The 23,373-nt window shown below is 34.7% G+C and overlaps 1 protein-coding gene across 7 annotated transcripts; it reads left to right on the top strand.

The window, feature by feature from the left end:
* Positions 1–148: 148 nt before the first annotated feature.
* LOC143223829 (uncharacterized) lies at positions 149–22,857 on the top strand. Of its 7 annotated transcripts, none has more exons than XM_076452310.1 (4): positions 149–216; positions 11,983–12,081; positions 15,198–15,380; positions 22,424–22,857. In XM_076452310.1, the coding sequence occupies exons 3-4, from the start codon at positions 15,219–15,221 to the stop codon at positions 22,682–22,684; spliced, it is 423 nt and encodes a 140-aa protein (XP_076308425.1). In that variant the 5' UTR covers positions 149–216; positions 11,983–12,081; positions 15,198–15,218; the 3' UTR covers positions 22,685–22,857. The 7 variants fall into 7 exon arrangements, 4 of the variants coding, with proteins under 4 accessions (XP_076308425.1, XP_076308426.1, XP_076308424.1 ...); XM_076452311.1 differs by lacking the exon at positions 149–216 and adding an exon at positions 11,072–11,243; XR_013013169.1 differs by lacking the exon at positions 15,198–15,380 and having other exon boundaries at positions 162–216.
* Positions 22,858–23,373: the final 516 nt, after the last annotated feature.

The raw sequence follows: 23,373 nt of genomic DNA, 5'->3' as shown, positions 1-23,373 counted from the left end.
ACCAGAATGTCAAAGTTTTCTACCGTGAAGCTTTACCTAAGGACACTTCCAATTTCCACATCTCCATCCTTCTACTGAACGGAGCAGCGTTTTCCAAAACCTGGCTGGACCTGGGCATAATACAAGTGCTGGCTTCAATGGGCTACCAGACTGTGGCAATGGATGTACCTGGTGGGCTTTCAGTTCATTACTAACTTGACATTACAACATTTAGAGGTAGGTGTCAGTTCATTACTAACTTAACATTACAATATTTTGATATAGACTCCAGTTTATTGCTAACTTAACATTACAATATTTTGATATAGACTCAGTTCATTGCCAGCTTAAGATTACAATAATTTTGATATAGGTGTCAGTTCGTCACTGAATGAAGAGATAGGTAGGCAAGACCTTTATCATAAATTAAATTCTTTGTTTGTTTTTTAAATTTCACACAATGCTACACGAGGGCTATCTACGCTAGCCGTCCCTAATTTAGCAGTGTAAGACTAGAGGAAATGTAGATAGTTAACATCACCCACCGCCATCTCTTGGTCTACTCCTTTACCAATAAATATTGGATTTACGGCTGAATGGGCGAGCATGATAGGTGTGACGGGGATTTAAACTGGCGACCTTCAGATGCGAGTCCAAGCGCCACAAACCACCTGGCCATTTTGGACCCTGACCAGTTGTGAATAGAGTTTTCAAACACAGTCGTGTATCTCTTGTGTAGTGAAATATGCTATCATGTTAAGTATGTAATTAATTAGCATGTTCTTTCTTAGGAATTGAACGTTTTCAATCTATCAATTGTGTAAATCTACAATTGTATTTCTTATTTTCGACATAAATGTGTTATGCAAAAGTTTAATCCTGGTAACCTTTAACCTGCAGTCTACGCAGCGATCTTTGTTTGTATGTATATTATTTACCTCACATTTATGTTTGAATATTTTTGTAAGAGGTTTCGGTAACAGCGAGGGCACGCATCTCTGACCCCGGCGAGTTCATTAACGATGTAGTTAAAGCCTTGAACTTGATACGTCCTGTGGTGGTCAGTTCTAGTATGAGTGGAGCTTTGCTGTTCCGTACCTATTAAAACATTGAATATTTCAGTTTTGTCAGTTGTGATAAAGTAAAGCTATTCTCCTATATATTTTAATATTTTTTGTATGTTATTGTGTTCAAAGTATCATTCACCAAGTATCAAAACCGAATTTTATTTTTTCAAGTTGTGAGACTCCAGCTTAGCCATGAGAGGAGGGTATCTAATTATTTAATATATTTTGTAGCGAGTAATAAATAAAAATAATAAACTTTTAGATCTGTCATCAAAATGTTACTATTTCTTCTTCATGTAAACCATGTCTATCTGAAAGTAGAATGTAGCATCTAATAAACACGTAAAAGAAGATATGGAAATCAAGATTATCTCCCCTCTCTACATAACTTGTCTAGTGTTTATTGTTAGTCTTTTGGAAATCAAGATCATCTCCCCCTCTCTCTACACACACGTCTAGTTTTTATTGTTAGTCTTCTGGAAATAAAGATTATCTCCCCCTCTCTTTGCACACACGTCTAGTGTTTATTGTTAGTCTTCTGGAAATCAAGATTATCTCCCCCTCTCTCTACAAACACGTCTAGTGTTTATTGTTAGTCTTCTGGAAATCAAGATTATCTCCTCTCTCTACACACGTCTAGTGTTTATTGTTAGTCTTCTGAAATCAAGATTATCTCCTCTCTCTCACACACACGTCTAGTGTTTATTGTTAGTCTTCTGGAAATCAAGATTATCTCCCCCTCTCTTTACACACACGTCTAGTGTTTATTGTTTGTCTTCTGGAAATCAAGATTATCTCCCCCGACCTCTACAAACACGTCTGGTGTTCAATGTTAGTCTTCTAGAAAATTACCAATAGTTTTTATCATATTTTAGACTCCTTCGTTGGTGGTGTTTGAAGAGTATGATCGTGGGAAAAATTCCGCTCTGTTATGCTTGTTAGCCATAAGTCAAGGAGTTGAGATCCCCAGAGGAAACCATCCGGCTTATCTAACTAGCCCTGGACTTTGGCATAAACTTCTTTACAATTTCCTTCGTTATGCTAACAAGCTGGCAACTGAGACTCAATGAAAGCCAGCAGAAGCCAAAAAGACATCATACATATTTGAAATATATCTTACGATTTGTCAATTCTTGGCTCTGGATTGTAACAAAGAAAAAAAAGAGAGATATTAAGAAATATATTGCAATTCATGTTTTAAAGTAGTTTTGTGTAGTGAGAACATTTTTTTCCTTTTTTGCATTTGAATTGCAGATTCCATATTAATGATGTTGAGAAAAAATGTGCTAAAAACCTATCCATGAAGTGATAATAATAAATTTTATAACTATGCGTACTGTTATACTGCTTGTGGGACATACAACAGTGGAAATAATTTGGAAATGTGCAGGTGATTCACACTGATGAGTAAAAAGAATGAATAGTTGCATTTAAATGTCCAGCTTGTCACTCTTACAATAAATACAAATAAAAAGTAGATACGTTCTATAATGTATTAATTTTATATTTGTTTTAAACCTATCAGTACATTTTGTTCTTACGATAACATAAGTCCATTAATGTATCTTTGTTAACTGTTACTTCAAACTGTTATACCACATAAATCAGCTAAATTCCCAGGTTGCTGCTTGAACTTTCCAGTTTCATATTGGTATATACAGCCTCTTAAAATGTTTGTGTCTGGACATCTAGCTGGTCGAGACATGATTGAGAGTGATTTTCCTCCTATTTCTTATTCCCTCACATTTTCTGCATGTCTGGGATCTCAGTTTGTCTGGATTATGAAACTCTGTCCAACAGGTCTTGTCTTTGAAAGCTGACACGATAAACAAGATTATGTTGTACTTGTCAGGATACTATGTAACATCACTGGCTGAAATGTGTAGTACTTACTTCACTGAACATGCTATATATTGATACCACTTCCCTATTCACGACTAAAGAAGCTGTCACAAACTTTTATTAAATGATTTGAATTTGGGTGCATTCGTAAGGACAATCTCCTCAAGCCTTCTAGCGTTTTTGTTTGGTGATTCCATCTAAGTAGTGGGTTTGGGACAACAAAACATCGACTGAGGCCATACGTATTGTACTGTTCTAGAGGTAACACCCACACTTATATCAGTGTCATTAGAAAAATATCTAATATTTTAATTTTATTCACTCTTCACATAATTATTACCTGTACAGCTCAAATAGCGTAGTAAGCAAATTATTTAGAGTTAATTATTAGTTACATATAGCTTAAAAGGGTCCTGACAGTAGAATGATAACTGGGTCACTGCAAGACACTACTTAAAACTTTAATTCGTTCAGTCGGAAAGTTATGAAGTGACTTCCTACAAATCAGTTGGTTGGTCTACTGAGTGTCAATGTCAAATGTCTTTAATGGATGTTGAGGACGTTATGTCTAGAATTTGTGTTTGCGTATAGAGATCATTATATCCCAATGTTGCTGCATTTTTAAATACGACAGTGTAGCATGTCAGCTTGTAAGACTCCATGGTGGGTGAGTCAGTCGGCACCAAATCAAGATTATCTCCCCCTCTCTCTACACACACGTAGAAGGCGGCTAGTCATCACCACCCAGCGGCTACTCCTTTACCAAAGAATAGTGGGATTGACCGAGACATTATATCGTCCCCACGGCTGAAAGGGCGAGCATGTTTGGTGCGACCGGGATCCGAACCCGCGACCCTCGGATTACGAGTCGAAGGCCTAAACACGCTTGGCCATCCCGGGCTAATTCTAGTGTAAAAATATTTTCATTACGCCTTGAAATTAGTTTTCTTACGGAAATCTGGTGTTACTTCAAAAACTTAAGTGCAGGGTGAAACAGGAATTACCAGTCAATAACAAATGAACATCAGATGACTGCAACATGCTCAATGCTTCGAACACTATGCAATTGTTGCGTTTTTAGGGTTTGTTTGTTTGTTTTGGAATTTCGCACAAAGCTACTCGAGGGCTATCTGTGCTAGCCGTGCCTAATTTAGCAGTGTAAGACTAGAGGGAAGGCAGCTAGTCATCACCACCCACCGCCAACTCTTGGGCTACTCTTTTACCAACGAATAGTGGGATTGACCGTCACATTATACACCCCCACGGCTGAGAGGGCGAGCATATTTAGCGCGACGCGGGCGCGAATTACGAGTCGCACGCCTTACGCGCTTGGCCATGGCGTTTTCAGGGAGCTAATCCCTATACTATGTATTAAGTGAAGGAGTAACAAAATCAGTAGGCATGATATTAAATTTTATTCCACGTTTTTAAAGACTACACTGACTTTCAGTCAGTGGGAAAATGTCTCAAAACAAGTGATAAAAACAAATGTAAAATAACGTAGGGATGGCAGTAACAAAAGTAACACAAAAAATAATGTAGAAATGATACAGCTATACATAATTTATCTCTGCTCTGCCGTATCAGAACGCTATGTCTGCGGACTTTCAACACGAAAAACCGGGTTTTGATATCTATGGAGAGCAGAGTACAGATATCTTTGTGCTTAACTTTAAACAAACACATAAAGATTGTACTTAGATGACACTATACAATGCATACTTTAATATTACTGCAGTTATATATTCCTAATTGTTGATATACAGTTTGTTTATCATAATATCTTGATCACGTCCGATCAATTCGACCGACCTAGTAGCGATTTTGTACTCGTGCACTTTTACAGGGTAATATTAAACTAATATTGAAAGCTATGTAGGGATGCCTGTGTGTAGCTCTATCAACTTTGTATTGCTGTTTGGATTCTTCTTGGCACTGTTTTCCCTACATCATTTTACATTTAAAAAATATTTTACAACTCGAATTCGTTTAAAGTTGAAGTTTACTTCGATGATCAAACTAATAACAAGGATTGGAAGATCATAATTTAAAACAAGTTCAAACGGCCAAATAAATTAATTGTAGCACAAGTCCTACTGTAGAGCATTCTCATAATAAGATAAAATAGTGTAGCAGCTAAAAGTAGAAGTCTTTATTTCGTCCGAGGTTATTTGTTATCTACTGGTTTGTGTTTGATCTCATTCTGTAGTCAAGTTGCATTTAATGCGCCGTAAGTAAAGATGTTCATTTATTTTGTTTGTTTGTTAATTGAGTTTCGTCCAAAACTACTAAAGACACTCTCTGACTAGCTGTTCCTAATTTAGAGGTGATGGACAAAAGGGAAGGTGGCCAGTAAACACCAAACACAGCCAGTTCTTGACCCACTTTTTACAAACGAATAGTAGGATTGACTATAACATTATATCGCCCTCACCGCTGAAAGGTGGAACATATTCGGTGACGTATTTTGATCCAGAGACACGAAGATTGTCTTCACTTTAAGAAACCTACTCGTTTTTTGAAACAAAGAGAGTATCCATCTGAAATTGGGGTTTAATGGTTAGGGCTCTTTACTTGCAATCAGTAGAGCAGCCATGTTTAACATTTGAAAGGGGATAAGAAAAGGTAAAGGAGGTCAATAAATTGAAAAGTTGAGACTGATCTAAATGTTTAATAAAATGGTCATTAAAATAAATCAAATGAATTTATTTTTATTAAATTATACAAAACAAGTTTATTATACATAAAAGCTGAAAAATAATATGTGATCAATATTCCTACACTTTTCAGAGGACTGCCTCTCTTCCGACTATGCTTCTGCTAGCAATCCACAGGTCACGGGTTAGAATCCCTATCCCCAAACATGTTCGTCCCTTTAGGTTTGCTCTCAGGGTCATGGGCTCGAATCTCCGTCACACCAAACACGCTCGACCTTTCAGTCATGAGAGCGTTATAATGTGATGATCAATTCCACTGGTAAAAGAGTAGCCCAAGAGTATGCGTAAGGTGATGAAGACTAGCTGCCTTCCCTCTAATCTTATACTGCTAAATTAGGAATGGCTAACGCAAATAGCCCTGGTGTAGCTTTGCGCGAAATTCAGGAACAAACAAATAATTATAGCGTGAACGAAACGATACCATGCAGTCCTATACCACACATCAGGGTGAACTACTCAAGTATAAAAAATCCCTGTCTAATACAAAATACCCGAGTAGCCTTTTCCAAATCTGAGTGGGAATAAGGTAAATTGAAAAAGAAAAGTGACTATCTGAAATACTTAGTTGTCGTTAAAGATGTTTTTTTTTAAATAAAGACTTTACAAACTGTCAGCAAAACCACACCATTAGACACTTTTGTCTCCAACGTATAACTTTTTGTATCAAACTCATAAGAGTAGTACGTTTAACTCTATTTTTGTTTAAGATTTTTTTTTCATTTTCTGAGTAACAAACTTATTTGTTTGTATGAAGTTTGAAGATAAACACAAAGCTATACAAAGGGCTTTCTGTGCTCTGATCACCCCTGGTATCGAAACCCAGTTTCTAGCATTGTATTTTCTTCGATAATATTTCAGATTTTAATACATAAAGATATGCACTAAAATTTAGTGAGAAAAATACGCCTCCTTCAAAAAAACAAACAAAAAACTGTTTGTTTGTTGCCAAGCGTAAAACTGTGCAGTGGACTATCTGTGCTCCGTCTATCATAGGTACGGAAAACTTATTTCTTTCAGGATCGCAATACGACAGGCTTTCTGCTGTACCACTAGGGATGAGGAGGGAGGGTTTGTTTTGAATTTCGCGCAAAGCTACACGAGGGCTATCTGTGTGGGAGGGAGGGTATTTCTAGTTTTATTGTAAAAAAAACGATTTTTCAAATAACATCTTCATAGAGTTCTTTTGTTATGAATTTGTGAATGAGGGCTATCTACGCTAGATTGATCATCACGTTATAACGTCCCCACAGCTGAAAGGGCGAGAATGTTTGGTGTGGTTGGGATTTCAAACTCGCGACCCTCAGATTTCAAGTTGAGTGCATAACCACCTGGCCATGCCGGGCCCCTTTTCAAGTACGTTCGTAACTGTAAACTTATCAAACATACGAATTGAGATAGTTTATAGAGTTTTTTTTCGCAAATCTACACTAAGGGTTAATTTTAACCTGATAGTCAACAACAATAACCGTCCACTTTTGGTATATTCTTCGCTGTCCGCAACCGATGGGAGCCATAAATCTTCGTATTTACAGCCTCATATGCTAACTATTAGGCCACTCTAGGCCAGAGTCAGAATAATATATTTACAGTGACTAATTTTATTGGTGAATACCCTTTTGGATATTTTACAGGATTGAAAATAGTTCTGTTTATTGTTTTACATCACCTTGATGTTTAAATGATAGTTCGTCTGTTTATTTAAAATAAAAACAAACCAAAAATAAAATTCCAAAGCACTTTAGATGTAGAAGTACTACATATTTTTATTTTATTTTTTGAAACGTTTTGGGAGAAGAAATCGATCACAAATAAATAATGCACAATCCAGTTTCTAGTTTTAAAACTTTAGACTTCAGTGAAATAAGAGGCAATTTAATAATGGGAGGGGCAAGATTTATTTAACCTAACGAAGCGACGAAATGTGCGCCTGAAGCGCACCTGTTACTGCTTGGATCCAGAGCTCGCCTTAGAGCCCTGGGAGTTATTTATTAAATATTATGCATTCTCCTGCCTTCCTAATCTTAATACATTTTTTGCAAGGAAAGATTGAACCTCGGAGGTGCCTACTTCCATGTACCCCGCCACTAAACTTGACTTCGAAAAATGTTTATAGCTATGTTTTCTTTACTAAATCTTAATGGACATTTCATGAATTCATTTTGAACTTTCTAATTCTGCAGTTTTAAAATTTCGTGGATCATCGATTAAGTTTCGGCAATACGTAAATTATCATCTACACTGAGAACTGAGTAATTGCTACGAAAAATATTTCTGGTATTGTCGACAGTCGCTATTATTTGAGGAATTTCGCTCATTTGCTTTTCAATATCTTAGCAATTGAAACACGTAATTTGTCACCACGTTTACAAATTCTTCAACCATTTTTCAGCAAAAGGCGAAGAAATTCGTGTGCTTGGACGCACGAGATATCTGGCAAGGCTATAGTTTTCATTTTCTCAATGGCGAACGCACGAATGTGAGTACATGCTTGTATAATCAAAGTTTCCCGATAAAGTTAAATGGTGTCACTTTGTTCAACATGGTTAAAGATATGCTGATCAAAACTGTGATTGCTGAAAATAAAACAATAAAGAAATATTTTAAAACGAGAATTATCCAGATTAATTCAGAATGTTGCCATTCTGGCATTTACCACGTTCATGATGCTTACAATAAAGTTCGAAGGGCAAGAAGCCCTTTCCGAAAGTCCTCAATCCACGGGCGGTAGCAATGCTATCAGGTCTATACGGTTGTCGCGTGGGTGAGTCGGAGTGTCGAATGTACCGTTCTGTAGAAGAGTGAGCAATAGAAGTGCTTATACGTCTTCCAGACAACACAGCTAGTCGGATAAGATTACGTTCATATTAAAGAAAATTGTGAATTTTTAACATTTGTATTAGACTCTGGATTTGTCAAAAAAAAAAAGGGGGCAGAAGAAAGTATGGAGATTCAACAATGTTTCTCGCGATGTACCTGAGCACGTGTGCCACGTTTGGTCTCGCATACTTTTAAGAGGTTTTTTTTTTTTTTTGAATTTCGCGCAAAGCTACAAGAGGGCTATCTGCGCTAGCTGTCCCTAATTTAGCAATGTAAGACAAAGGGAAGGCAGCTAGTTAACCTCATCCACCGCCAACGCTTGGGCTACTATTTTACCAACGAATAGTGGGATTGACCGTCACTTTAGAACGCCCCATGACTGAAAAGGTGAGCATGTTTTGTGTGACGGGAATTTGAACCCACAACCCTCAGATTACGAGTCGACTGGCTTAACCAGCTGGCCATGCCGAGCCTAGAGGTTTTGTTTTGAATTTCGCGCAAAACTACACTAGAACTATCTGCACTAGTCGTCCCTAATTTAGCAATGTAAGACTACAGAAAAGCAGCTTGTCATCACCACCCACCCATACATGACGAGGATCCCAGGTGTAGGTTACAGAGTTGTACCTGGCGTCGTTTTCTGGTCCTTGTTCTTCTAAGAATCCAACGGCACAACGCTTACAACAATATTCACAGTCCTTCTTAAAAGTTAATCTGAGGGTCGCGGGTTCGAAACCGCGTCACGCCAAACATGTTCGTTTTTTTTAGCCGTGGGGACGTTATAATATGACAGTTAATCCTACTATTCTATGGCAAAATAGTAGTCCAAGTAGCTTTGGGCAAAATTCAAAAAATAAACAATCTTGCTGATCAGCAGTTCAAATAATCATTTAATTAAAAAATCATAAGTGAAAGTTGGTGGCATTCTGGGCTTACAAGAGATGGTATACAGTAAAATGTCTCCAGAATGCTATGTTGAAAATTTATTACAAATCTTTCTCAGCTATAAAGCCAAATTTAGTAGTGATATGTTTGTCTGATGTCTCACGTTAATCGTTCGATCTCTTTGTCTTGTAATAAAATCTTGGCAGTGTGTGTTTGTGTTTTCGTATAGCAAAGCTATCTGCTCTGTCCATCGAGGGAATCGAACCCTTCTTTTAACGTTGTAAATCTGTAGACTTACTGCTGTCCCAGCGAGTGATGAATCTCAGCAAACCAGTCGAAATTCTCAATACACAGCTTGGTCAAACTGAAGTTATTAAAGTTCTAGAGAAAGTTAATGTTGGATTCAACTGTTAATGACGACCAGTGATTTTGGTAGAAAAGAAAAGGTAGTTCAAGATATATAAAAAAAAACCTTATAAGTAAATGTTAGCTGATTAAACCTTCAGCTCAATTTGTAGAGTATACTTGTCTGATGTGCGAGACGACAAGGATTTGATATTGAAATATTTTGACAGGACTTTACATGAGAAATTAATGTATATGGAAATATGTATGTGCAGAGTCTGACCGACCTTTATTCACACGCAAAACAGGTGTTCTGTTTTGTCAAACTGCTTTAGTTATATTTCTCTTGATGTGTATGTCGTAATAAATATTATTAAAAATTTAATGGTCTGCAAACATTAAAATCTAGTTAATTTTCTCATATGCTTCAATGATGCTCCTTTAATATATTTGAACTATGAACAGCCACTTAGATCAGATGAAGTACACATCCAACCAAAATGCAGTGTTAGACTGTCAGCTGTTTTTCCATCTCAATTTTAGAGATCCGATAACGACACATTTTCGACAAACAAGTGAAGAGAGTGCCTTCGTATAAGACAGCTTTAAGAGCTGGAAAAAGTGTACAGGTGATTCATATAAGAATAACTTAAAACTTAACCACAATAAATCAGAGTGACACGTTGACTGTAAAGGCAGATATGCTGCATACAAAAAGTAAAACGGCGAAAAAATACAGTATCACATCTAATACATAAACAGCATAAAGAAACGATGAGTACAAATCGTTAATACATCAAAACTGTAGCGGATACGGTCAAACTAACAGTGGTCCGAAACACTGCACAAAGGAGACATTGAGAGACAAATTATGAGGTTAATGAAGTCAATCTCATAACAGTATTGGATCTATTGCAAAAAAATATTCAGAAATGCTGCGATCCAAGCTGGCAGAAGAACAAGCTAATGCGAAGTATAATCATCACACATTACAAAATGCGTTACTTGAAATTATATCAGATATCATTTTAGATGAAACAAGGAAAAAGTAGCAAATGCAAACCTATTCTCCATTTTGGTAGATGAATTCAAAGATTTGTCTAGAAGGGAGCAATTGTTAGTTGTTATAAGATATTTCTTCGAATGAGTAATCCATTAAGGATTTACTGGTTTCATGACAGCAGAAAGTTCAAATGCACATGTCCAGGCGGAGCTAGTATAAAGTGTAATTGATATACGAAATTTGACAACTCAGTGCATGTTGATGTCAGTGCAATGAGTGACAAGTGTAGTTGTGTTTAGTAAAGAATAAAAGAGATCATGCTATAGGCTTTATATGTACATTGACTTGCCCATAAGCTGAACTTGGTCATTGTGAATGTTGTCAAATCAGTCATTTTTGCAAATGATTTTACTCAACATTGGGAACGAGCTATGTCTTTCCCAGTAGTTCATACGCACATGACAAGTGAATCAAATACCAAAAATACGTGTCCGGCTGACAAATGAGATGAGCCTAAAATTTTACTTTAACACTCCTTGGATAGCCAGATCAGAGCGACTAAAGAATAGAGTCATCTGTACAAAGAGGGTTTGTGATAATCCTGTTGGTGGTGGGTTTTTGCATGTTACGGTAAAGCTCTATCACATGTAAAGATAGGTGGAAACATCAATGCTAGTGGAGAACAAAACTGTGCACATAGAGCTCAATGCAAGTTGAGAAAAGCTATTATGTGAAAGAGATAAGTATCCATTAAAATGCATTTTCAGTGTAGGAAACTTTTAATTTTCAGTATATTTGTAATGAGCTTAGTTATTATTTATATTTTACATATAAAATATTTGCAGTATTCATTATATTATTTTACAAGAACATAAGAAGACAAACAAACATGGTAATAAAGTCCACTCAAGCATATAAAGCATTAAATTAAAATCTAAAGCATCACTTTTCTCTTTTGTATTTATATAACCAGATTTTGCAACAAGTTAATAGTACTTGCAACGGTATCAGCCAAATTATTCCAAAAGGTAAAATCTGTAAAGCAATATTTTCAAGGACTGTTTGCATATAATAAGCTTAAAATAAAACTTTATTACTTTTAATGTTGAAGTTTTTACATTTTGTATATATACATTTCATACTTTTGCTGTTAATATATGTTTTAATATTTTCCAAGTTTATTCTTTTAGTTCAGTTTATTTGAGAAGAATGTTAAGAATGAGTTTCTGTTTTAATATTTTTAGAAAAGCACAGATATTAGTGGTTTCATCTAAATTGACAGTTAGATTTTTCTCAAAATAATTTTGAAATTTTAATTTTCTTATAGTGAAAAGAAAGTCTTCCTTAAGGGATTAAGAAGGTATGGTCTTGGAAATTTGGTGATGTTTGAGAAAGTTGTAAAAACTGGGAATTAAACAGAGATTAAGTAAGTTTGTGTGCATTATGTTGTAAAGCAAAGCTGTATTTAAAATGTTTGTCTCAAAATATTAAAAAATTGCTTTTATGAAAATGTAGGTTTCTCTGTAATTTACGCATGTATCCTCATAAACATGCCAAATGCAAATGGTTCAAATTAGACCTTATACAAATGAACACACCTTTTCATGAGAGTAGTACTGATGTCAATGAAATAATACATATTATAACATTGTGTTTATACTTATGTAATGCTTTAAACATTTAAATTGAAATAATAGTATGTGCTGTTTTAATGACTATCTTTCTATTGAAACATGGAAGAATGTTCAAAAAATATTACAAAACTTACCTCCTCTGCGACTTGCAACTATTCCATGACTGCTAGGGTTTCTTTGCTTGTCTAAACATTGGTCTGATTTTTTATCACTTGCTCTAGTCCTTTGTATTCCACTCAATTGCTCTTAGCAATATCGATCTTGTGACACTTTCCAACTTTGTCAGTGTGTCTTCTGTCTTTGTACTGTATCTGTCTTGTTAAGATAATGTTATAACTTTTCTCTACAAAGAGCTGCTGTTGGGTTTCCTAGTATTATGATCATTCAGAGATACTTTGAATGTTATGTGTTTTCTAGTTTATTTTCATAATTTTTTTCCTATTGACAAGCTAACTTGTGAATTCTAGGATTATTATATTTGGCATAGAGCCAAATCAGGTCTCTCCCATCCCATATCTGGTGTTGTACAATAATCAGAGTGGGAGGAGTCATTCTCAGTTGAGGCTGTTAGATATCTTACTTGTAGTGAAATGGAAACATATATCAGACAAATGTTTTGGGTATTTTCCTGGTTGCTTTTGCTGTACTTTACTTGATGGCTGAAAGATCTGGGAGCAAATATTTAATTCACTCCATTCACAGATTTTGTAACTCATGCTGGAAAGTTTACTTCTCAGTTATGCCAAGGAGCAGTTATGCTTTACCTGACATGTCACAACTTCATGATTTAACCTACCCCCTGCCAGGTGTAAGTATTTTCCAACTCTCAAATAATACATCTACTCCTTGAATTTCAGAGTTTAAAGTGAAGTGTGTGATAAATCTGTTTAAATTGATATATCCTGATGGGACAGGGTAAGTCTAAAAGACTTGCAACCCTCAAATCATTTATCTTTTTTCTCTTACCTTTATAGGTGCTCTATTCTACACCTCAGTAACCTACTCAGTGGCATGTGGATGCCCAACAAGGTATACTAAAATATAAATTTGCATCCTGCAGCCAATCAAGTCTGTAATGCTCACTGTTGAGATGGGATGTTCCAAAAGACCACTAGAGGTTGTTCTCATGGTATCTTATTTGTTAAACAAAACCCAATTCAAACCATACCTGCTCATGGACTGTCATGAGCAAACTAGTGTTGGAATAACTGCCCATTTTTCTGGTTTTAGTTTAATAAACCAGGACTGGAAGCCTTTTAAAAGTAAGGTTGCATGCTAAATTATTGCATTGTCTTAAGGTGTTTTGTTCCTCCAACCTCCCAGTGCGTTTTACTCCCCTTTTATTTAGTAGGGTATGGGAGTTCTTGTCATTTGCTAGTTTTTTAGTTGCTGGGGTCATGGATCAGAGACTTCCTCCTGAGTGTAACCAGTTTTACTCAGTGGAAAGTAGAGCAGTGGTGTTCTGTTGGTGTGGATCCGTCTAATGCAGAGTGGATGAGAAATACCTGATACTGTCTGGTTTTGGACTGTAGATAACCCACCATGTATGGTTTTTTATCACTTCAGTCATACTGCACCATCTTGCACGTCCATTTCCATTACTTGGGTTTTGGACTGTGCACAATTTTCCCTGAACTTAGAGAAGCATATCTTTATTTTGAGTAGAGAATATCCTTGTACATAAGGGATACAGTCTGTCATGGGTGTGCCCCTACATGTTTCCATTGTAGAGGGTGTCACAGTTCATGAGTTCCCTTTGGGTACATTCCAAAGAGGATGCTTGTTTAGATAACTTTTACACCTCTCCTTCCACCTTTTCATTGTTATTATATGAGTAAGGGTAAGATATTATATAACCAGTTAACATTTTCCAACACTGAAAATACATTTCTAATAGATATTCTCTGTGCTTCCATCCTCCCTTCTTTCTGTGCACCTCTACTTGCCTAGTCTCAGTGCATAGAGAAGGAAAAGATATTATCTCAGTAGAGGTAAGTACCTATCAGAAATGTATTTTTGGTGTTGGAACATGCCAATTTCACTCGTACTGTAAATAATTTTATAGAAATGTTTATTTTCAAGTTATCGTTTTATGTCTGATTTCAAATGTAAGAATATTTTAAAACCCAGCACATACATGTAAGAAAAATTTCTTTTCAAGAGAATATTCTATACTAGGAAATAACTTGCTAAATAAAAGTACAAATGTTGCTATTTGATTATATAAATTTTTCCCAAATGTTTAAAAATGTTATGTGTATAGTCTATTATTGCATCACATTATCATTTATTAAAACTGTGATATTTCATTTCTTATGTAGTTGTATTTCAGTTTGAATTCTAGAAATGTAAATTAATTGTAACCAGTGCATAACAATATCTGAAATTAATAGAACCTTGATATAGTAAATTAACTGTCTAGTAAATAACAAAACTGGGAGGCCTGTACAAAGTTGGCGTGTTAGCTTTGAGTAGTTTAAAAGAGTGAGTTTGTATTTGCTTGCTATGATTATGTTTTGTAAATTTTTCTTGATCATTTTCTCAGATTTATTGACTTAGTGTCTTATGTTTTCAGTCTTGTAATATTATCAGCATTTTAACCAACATAGCTGTCTGTTTCAAAAGTGTTTGACTTAGAAGGTCAGTGGCTTCATCATTGTACAAAAGGAAAAACATCTGAGTAAAATAAAAAAATCGTATAGTAATATCTCAACCAGACTACGTCTACTATAACCATTGCTGGTGAGGTCCTTTTCCAAGTAATATGATTCTTCAAGCTGGCTAACACACTAGTGTTTGAAATACTGTTTTTATTAACAAACTACTTTACAAGAACTGTTACAGTGTGAACTTGATTAGGTTAGGGAAGTGTAACTTTTCATCAGTTTTATTTTTCACAAAACTCCAGAATTGATGGAAATTAGATCCAATGTTAAGAAAAGAAAATGCGAGCTGCGAGGGAAAAAATAAAATGAATGATCAATCACAAATTGAAGGAAAACAAGCTCCAATAGAATCCTGGGGAGATATTGTGAAAAAGAATGTTCATATTTTCTTCCGTAACGATGATTACTCCAAGATCATAGCAGAAGTAAGTTCCTTGAGTATTGAAGCAATACAGTATGGTTACAAAGAAAATCTTGCATTTAAAGTGATTATATTTTAGAAATCATGTTTCACCAGAAGCAAGTTAAAAGTTGTAAGTTCAATCACATAGACCTGAAAGCCTTTATGAGTTTCAATTCAAATTCTTAACAAATGTGACAAAAAATTTCTGAACATCTTTGGCGGGAGAAATTTCTGGAGATTGAAGACTGTTTTATATCTTTCTTATCTCACTTGTTATCTGAATTTTTCTTTCAATGATAGAACTTGTAAGAATCTCATGATAGTTCCTTTGTCAAAGTTTTGGTTCCATGATGGGAGTTTTAAAATTTACCTGTCCTTGATTCATTCATCTTTGATTTTGTTGTTTTGGAATGATTTATAGCTTTTAGCTCTCTCTTTATGGTCTGTCTTTACCTCTCTGTCTTCACACACACAAACTGTTAACTAATCTTCCACATAGCATTGATTGCCTTAATTATGTGGTTGATTAGCAGGTTTTTTGCTCAGTACGTGGTTTACACTGAATTTCACCAACACTTAGCTGGAAGAGTTTGTTTATGATTCTAAGTTTCATCTTTTATGTTTTCAGTCTTTTGTTAATCTGTGTCTTTTGTATAGACATTCTATAACTTTGTAGATAACCTCTTTTCCTCTATCTCCTTTGGGTTCTGAATCTTTTCAACAATACCAGTGTCCAGAAAAGTGTTTATATACTTATGGAGTTGGTGTTATCTTCATAAATTTGTCTTTCTGCATAACAAAGAACTCTTACCCTTTTTCACACTGTTGTGTAAATTCCTACACATGCTATAAGTCTAGAATAAAGCTCTCACTTCACTGTGTGTCAGTGAGTATTATGCTGGTATGTGATTTAATTACCATTAGACTATAGCCGTCCACTAATAGGAAGGCAAGATGCACAGTAATCCTCATGAGCTCTGACTCTTGAACACTAACTCATTTTTTATGATTCGTGTTTTACATGATATTTTTGATTTTCAGAAACAACAAAAAATGTTTGATTGATCGGTTAGAACTTTTATTTAAATTATCTTAAATTTTTCTTTTAACCCTCTTCCTTCAGGTAGGTAAAAGTACACGACCTTTTAGACTTACATTCACAATTTAATTAAACTACTTTATTAACATTATATACAAATAATCTTGGCATGAAAACATAGTCAGTGAATCAAATTTTAATATCTTGTAAATATTAAGTTCTTGTTTATATAACAAAATATTTACAAAAGCCTTAATTTTCCCTGGTATGAAAATTGTGACATTATTCTCCAAGTATTCCCTCTTTTTTAATTATTTGCTACAACTCTTGAGAAGTACAAAGTTGCACATATATTTCTCATTATAATCCAGATATTACTAAGGTAAAGTCTATTTTTATAGCCTTTAATCTTATTTGCATATGGAGCCACAAGATACAAAACCAGACATAGTTCCCATGCACACCTACTGCATTCTCTCTTTTACAAATTTCCAGTAGCTCTCTCCTGCTGATATTTTATACCGAATTATTATAATCAATGGAAAGCCAAAAAAGTGATGTATTATATTGTTTACTGTACAGAGCATTGTGTGTTTCAAGCTCTTTTCCATCAAGATAGTTCTGCAAACTTTGGAATACATGATAATCGGATGGGACAAGGTCTGGAGAATAAGTAGGATGTGGAAGTTTTTTTTTCAGTCTAGCTCTTCAATCTTTGCAGATGTGATCCTTGTTGTATGGGGCCATGTATTATCCTGGTATAACACAACACCTTTATGACTGATTCAGTGTAACATTCAAGTGCTCTAACTGTTGACAACAGAAGTCTGATGTAATCATTACATTGAGTGGCAGCAACTCAAAGTGGATGGATCCCACCAACAATATCCCACCAAATGCTTAACAAGACTTTCCTATGGTGTAGGCCCATTTTGGGCTGCACTTTAACCAATTTACCTGTACTGAGCCATTTTCTGCAGTGCTTAACATTCTTATAAAATAATCATTTTTCATCTCCAGGCACTAACCTTTCCAAAAAAGGTGAGTTACATTCATGAGATTGCAGATAAGTGCAAATGTCCACTCTTGTTCTAAGGTTGGCTTTTGTCAAATCATGGGGGACCCATTTTTTAAGCTTTGACATCTTTCCAAGCTGTTGCAGATGATAGTAAACTGTTGAATGGGTTGAATTAAACTTCCGTGCTAGTTCTTCAACTGTTACAGCACAGTCTTTATCAAGCGCAGCCTGCAGCGAGTTATCATTAAACTCAACAGGACAAACTGAACTTTTGAAACCATCTTCAACATTTTATTTCATTGAGACTCCACCATAAGCATCTTGCATGTTTCTTGTAGTTTCTGCTGTACTATTGCCTTTTTTACACTCGTAAAGCATTATATTACTTTTCTTTCCTTTTTAGTGCTTTTTTGGGGTATTTTTAAATGATGCAGTTTGTATTGATGCTGCTCTTCATCTGTTCTACCTTTAGTAAATTACCTTTTGGACCAGAGGACCACAACAGGTTTTTTTCATTACATATGGCCTTGTTGGTCCCTTCATCTACTGTTCTTTGTTCTTTTGTTACTGTATGGTTTGTCTTCTTTGAGGGTTAGCCATTTCAGGTCCTTGAGATGAGTTGTTTCTGAAGCAACCCCTTGGCTCCAGTTTTGTAGGAGCTTTGTTCTCCAACTCTTTTTTCTGATGAATCGCCTTTTCTATGCCTGTTCAGTTCCTCAGGACTTTCTCAGAGGTTTTGCTAAACTTTTACTTTCCCTCTCACCTGTGTAAAAGTCCTTGAGACAATTCCTCATCCCCACCATGAGGTTGTACTTTCATCCTTTTATTATTCCCACAAAGTTGGAAAATTGTTGGCCAAACATCATCCTATCTTATTTGATTCAGCTTTGGTTTTTCCTGTTTCTGATGGGCAGTTTCTCACTCTACAGATACTCTTCCTTGTGATGGATGACCAGTCCTGGTTTTCAGACATTTCCTCCACATCATGATTTTGCTTCATTTGGTTTATCTTCTGTGGGTGAAATATTTAGTTTTCAGTTCCTCCCTTCTGTGTTGGTTCCATCCTCTCCTTTATTCATTGTCTCATTCCAATTGCCTATATTCACTCATCATCGTGGCTCTAATTTGAATTGTTTACGTTTCTGCATTGTTTTTTTTTCATAATGACCTCATTCAAACATTATGTATTATTAAGATCATAGAACACACTAAGTGCCCAGTGTTTGCTCAAAAGAAATATTTGCTGAAAATTCACAGAAAGTGGAGAGAAGTACTAAAAGTATTAAGCTCTTCTGTTGAGGCTTTGTGCATAATTATTCATTGATTTCTATGGGTGCACACACGCACACACATATATATTATAAATATATATTCCAGGCTATTCAACATTTGACAAAAATATGAAGGACAGCACTAGGTGTGTGTCTGCTGTCTTTAGTCATGGTAATCCGTGGTACTGTCTCTCAGTGTGACATCTAATTGCAGATGTATGTGCCTGTTAACAATGATTCATGTATCCCTCCTGTGTTTTCCCCCATGCAAGTTCCATTTCCCTCAAATTCTTCTAGTGGAGTTGGGGAACTCGACATAGAGTTCCTCATTAAATGGAATACCAATATTCCAATACTAAGTGGACACATCCTTTGCTTGGAAAGTAGGATTGGGGTGTTACCTGATATTGTACTTCAGGTATCTGCTGTTTTATGAAGTAAGTTGATTATAACAAGATGGATGAGTCATGGGTTTACTTTAGAACGTGGGTCTGTATGCTTTTTTTGTTTAATTTTTTGTAATATCTCATGTAGGTATTCCTCTAATATGGAATGACCTGACATATAGGTCTAGCAACTCTAAACACTTATGTCCAGCTATCTTCCTGTGAGATTATACATGCTTGAATAATCTGCCATCTGATCAGCTTGTGACATATTAGCACTCACCAAAAGATTCTTATTCACAATCTTTTCCCCTATAACTTCAGCTGCACAAAGAACATTCTCTGCTTGAAATGGATGTGGTTTCTCACTGAGTGCTGCCTCCCATGATTACTTGCATGGAGAGCTATGGTCTTATGATGATTACATTAAAGACTGGTGCAGTATATGTTGATGCACGTAAGGGGATGGGAACTTTGTTCAAGGCTTCTGGCATTTGCAGGAACATGCATGATAGTACACATGAGGTAATAGCTCTTTGTAGTAAAAAAAACTGTTAGCTTTAGGATCAGCAATCTTTTTGATATCTCATTTTAAAATCACTCTTCCAAAGATTTATTCTGTTTCAATTGAATATCAGGATTTCATGTTTTTTTTTTCAATTGAACTGAGTGAGATGTTATAGTATTCACAAAAACTTTGTTGTGATATATTTCAAAAAGTATAGTTGAACTTGATCTCATTGCCTTTATTTGCTGCAGTTTTTCTATTGTTTTGGCTGTTATCACATCATGCTAGTCTAAACAGGTATTTAGGTCATCCCATGTTCCGTGCCTTAGGGTCAACATTGCACATTTTTGATACTTTACTGGTTTAAAGTTCTAAGTCCATCTTCTGTAGCAGTGGGTACTGGGAGTCTTTCTTGGAAAAAAACTTGTTTCTCTGAACCTGCCTATTTTATCTTCATTCTCAAGTAATGGGTAAGATAAAATCAGTTAATTCCACTGTCCAAATCTTATTGCCTCATGCTGACTTGCTCCTTAATGATTTTCATTCTTCTTGCCTGTCCCAAAGAAATCCTGTTCCATTACTTTTGATAAATCTTCTGTAATGGCTAGCTGTTATATACAGAATTTGAAGTCTTATTTTTTTCAAACTTGTCTGCATCTTTATTTTTTCATGTTTCATATACCATTTTCATGATTATGGTTTGTTTTGTTTCAGTTGCAGTCTTCATGTCTTTGTGTTCACTGTTTTTTCTTGCTGTTTTGTGTGTTTTTCATACATCTTTCTTTGGTACCAAGATGTCATCATCGGATGTAAGCCTGGTATTAATTTGCCTGTCTTTGTTTGAACCTTGTGCATCTTGTTTCCATTCTTCCTCTGAAGATATGTTGTATTTTGTTACTAACTTCAAGATTAAGATGATTTGACATTTTTCAAATTTTTTTCATACTCTTATTTTTTCTTTTAGAAAGGTTCTGTACTGACACCTTAATAGTCTTTCTACCAGAGATTTGGGCTGAGATAGTCACAGCTGTTTTTCTTATATTATGTTACCTAGCCTGACTGACCTCAATTCTTTTTTTTTTGTTTTATGCCTTTTCTTTTTGTAGTTTTTTAACTCACCAATAAGGCTGTCTGTTTCTGGTGTGAAAATGTAATATTTCCAAGGAGATCAACATTAGTTTTTATATTTTGCAATGGCTCATGTTCCACAGGTCTTGCTTTATTCATTCCATTGAATTTGTTTGTGCACCTCATATGTCTTGTTTATCAAGGTGTTTCTGACCACCTTAATTGGATTTCAGGTTATATAACATATTTAACATTTGGCTATCTGTGTAAGGTCTCATGGACTCTGCATCTTGTTCTTTACATCATTTAGTATTTTTATTGTTCTTCAGATGGAATCTCTCTTGGGAGTTTTGTATTTCCTACCTAGTATCCTTTATTAACTTTTTACAGGGTTTCTGAAATTCTGAATAATTTTGACTACATATACAGCACAGAACAAGAAAGGTAGAATAATTAAGTACAGTCTCTTTTATCCATTAAGAACCTTTATTTATATTCATTCATCCAGTCGAAAGTCTCTTATTTTCTCTAGTGTATGTTTTTTTGTACGCAACCCCCAGTTATTTCTGTAGCACTTTAAAAATCACCCAGTTTACAAATCAAGAGGTGTGTACAGTTTTGAAATTATTTAATTATATATATAATGAGATAACAAGATTGAAGTATGTCCTTTTATAACATATGTCTGAGTTGTTCCCCCAAGAATATACAACAGCATTATTGATATATCTTCCTCTAACCTATTTTATGTCACTACCATTGTTGGCTTCACAGGTTTAACATAACATTACTCCTAACAAAATCACTCCTTTGATTAAATTAAATGATTTCATGAATGTGTGTTCTTTAGAGCCTGTCTTTTATTTGCACTAATTTTTGTTCCTCAAATCTACAAATTTTCTTGTTCTGAATTGTACTTCAGCTTCATTTGGTGATATATTTCTTGTAGTCTAATTTATTATGTTCCTGTGTTGTAGCTTTTGGTTTTATACTTTTCAGTTTCTTTTTATGTTTATTTGTTCCCATCTACTTTAACATTGTGAGTATTCTAAATCTAAAAACTTCAAATGTTGGGTCTATTTAATTCAAATTTTACATCTTTATAATTCAAACAACTTTCAAGTAGATACTACTCTCAAAACCCTTCTGTTGAACATCCCCACAAATGAATTGTCATCATAACTACAAGCTTAAGTAAATATTCTGTTTATGTGTGTGTGTGTGTACTAAGCATGCAGTGCTTTCTAAAAGCTTGCCAAATTTCATAAAGATACACATATCACATTAAAAGTTAGAGTATGGATACTTTCATATTGGTTATATGGTTAGTCAGAATTACCAAACCTATATCAAGAGAGTTAGTTAAATTGTAATGTCCCACCACAAGTATTTATGTATTATGAATCAGTTTTCATAAAGAAAATCCTTACTCATCTTTAGTTAAGTTACAGCAACAGCAACAAATATTGCATTGTAATAACTTGAGTTTTGCGAAAATTAATTTTTTTCCACAGTTACATTAAAATGAATATCTTTAAATGATTTTTATAACTAATGTGTAATTCAAATATATTCATCTTTCATAGTTTTGATATAACTTTTTCCCACCAGCCATAATGCAAAATGGCTGGTGCTTTGATCTTATTATCATTACATTTCTCTTTCAATTTATCAAAACTTTTACAACAGTTTCAGTTAAAAGTTCATGTAATCCATGTGTGTTTTAAAGATAAACAGCTTACGATTATATTGTGTATTTCTTTTATATTCTGTAGGTGCTTAAAGCTGCAAAAACTGAGGAACATCATGAAACACCAAAAAAAGACAGTGAACCAGACTTTCGGAGACTGTACAGTTACTTAGTGAATCTGTTGGAGAGTAATATCCCTCCTGACTTACCACCTGCAGAGAGTGAAGTTATAATTATACTTCTTAAAGATCTTGCTCAAGTGGTAAAATATCCTCTTTTACAGGAAGAAAAAGAATTCCTGAGAAGTAAGTTATGTAGTAAATTAGAAAATATAAATGTTGTATAACGAGTTAATGATTTTTGTTTTTTTCAAATCCTGATTTGCAAAAAATGAAAATGCCTTGTTAAAAGAAATTCTTTTAATCTTGTGCTTGTGGAGTTGGGCAGTTAGATTGAACTGTTAATGTGTAATTTTATGCATGTAATAATTGCAAATATACTTTGGGCATCTTCATAAAATTATGTAAGTTATTAGTAAACATTACAAATATGGTGTACACAGAAAATCCAAACTTAGTTATAGAATATTTTTCTAAAAATTTGTCTGTAATGCTACCAATTCAGAGTGATTCAGGCATTAACTAGTCTTGTGTGCAAACTGAATTTCATGTTAACTGTTTTGAAATGGGTCATGGCTCAAAGGCCATGTCATTGTTTTTGTTGACCAACATTCAAAATTTTATTGAACTACTATTTTATGAATTTATCTCCTTAAGTTTAGTATCAAACTGTACATTATAATTCAGATTTTCATATTAAATATTATTTAATTTCTTAATTAAAAATTAAACATTAAAGTTCAATTTTTGTGTTTTATGTGGTATGTTGAAAACAGCACTGGTTCAAGTTAGATGTTTGTGATATCAAAATACAAAGTCTGTAGTCTTGTATGAATTAGGAATTCAAATTACCAATATTAAAAAGCTAGAATATAAAATAAAGACCTTTTATCTTTTCTCTTTGCTGAGAAAACTC

The sequence above is a fragment of the Tachypleus tridentatus genome, chromosome 8 (genome assembly GCF_004210375.1).
Source record: "Tachypleus tridentatus isolate NWPU-2018 chromosome 8, ASM421037v1, whole genome shotgun sequence".
NCBI classification, from domain to species: domain Eukaryota; kingdom Metazoa; phylum Arthropoda; class Merostomata; order Xiphosura; family Limulidae; genus Tachypleus; species Tachypleus tridentatus.
Note: the sequence above shows the minus strand (reverse complement) of the source record. Positions and strands in the feature narration are given on the sequence as shown.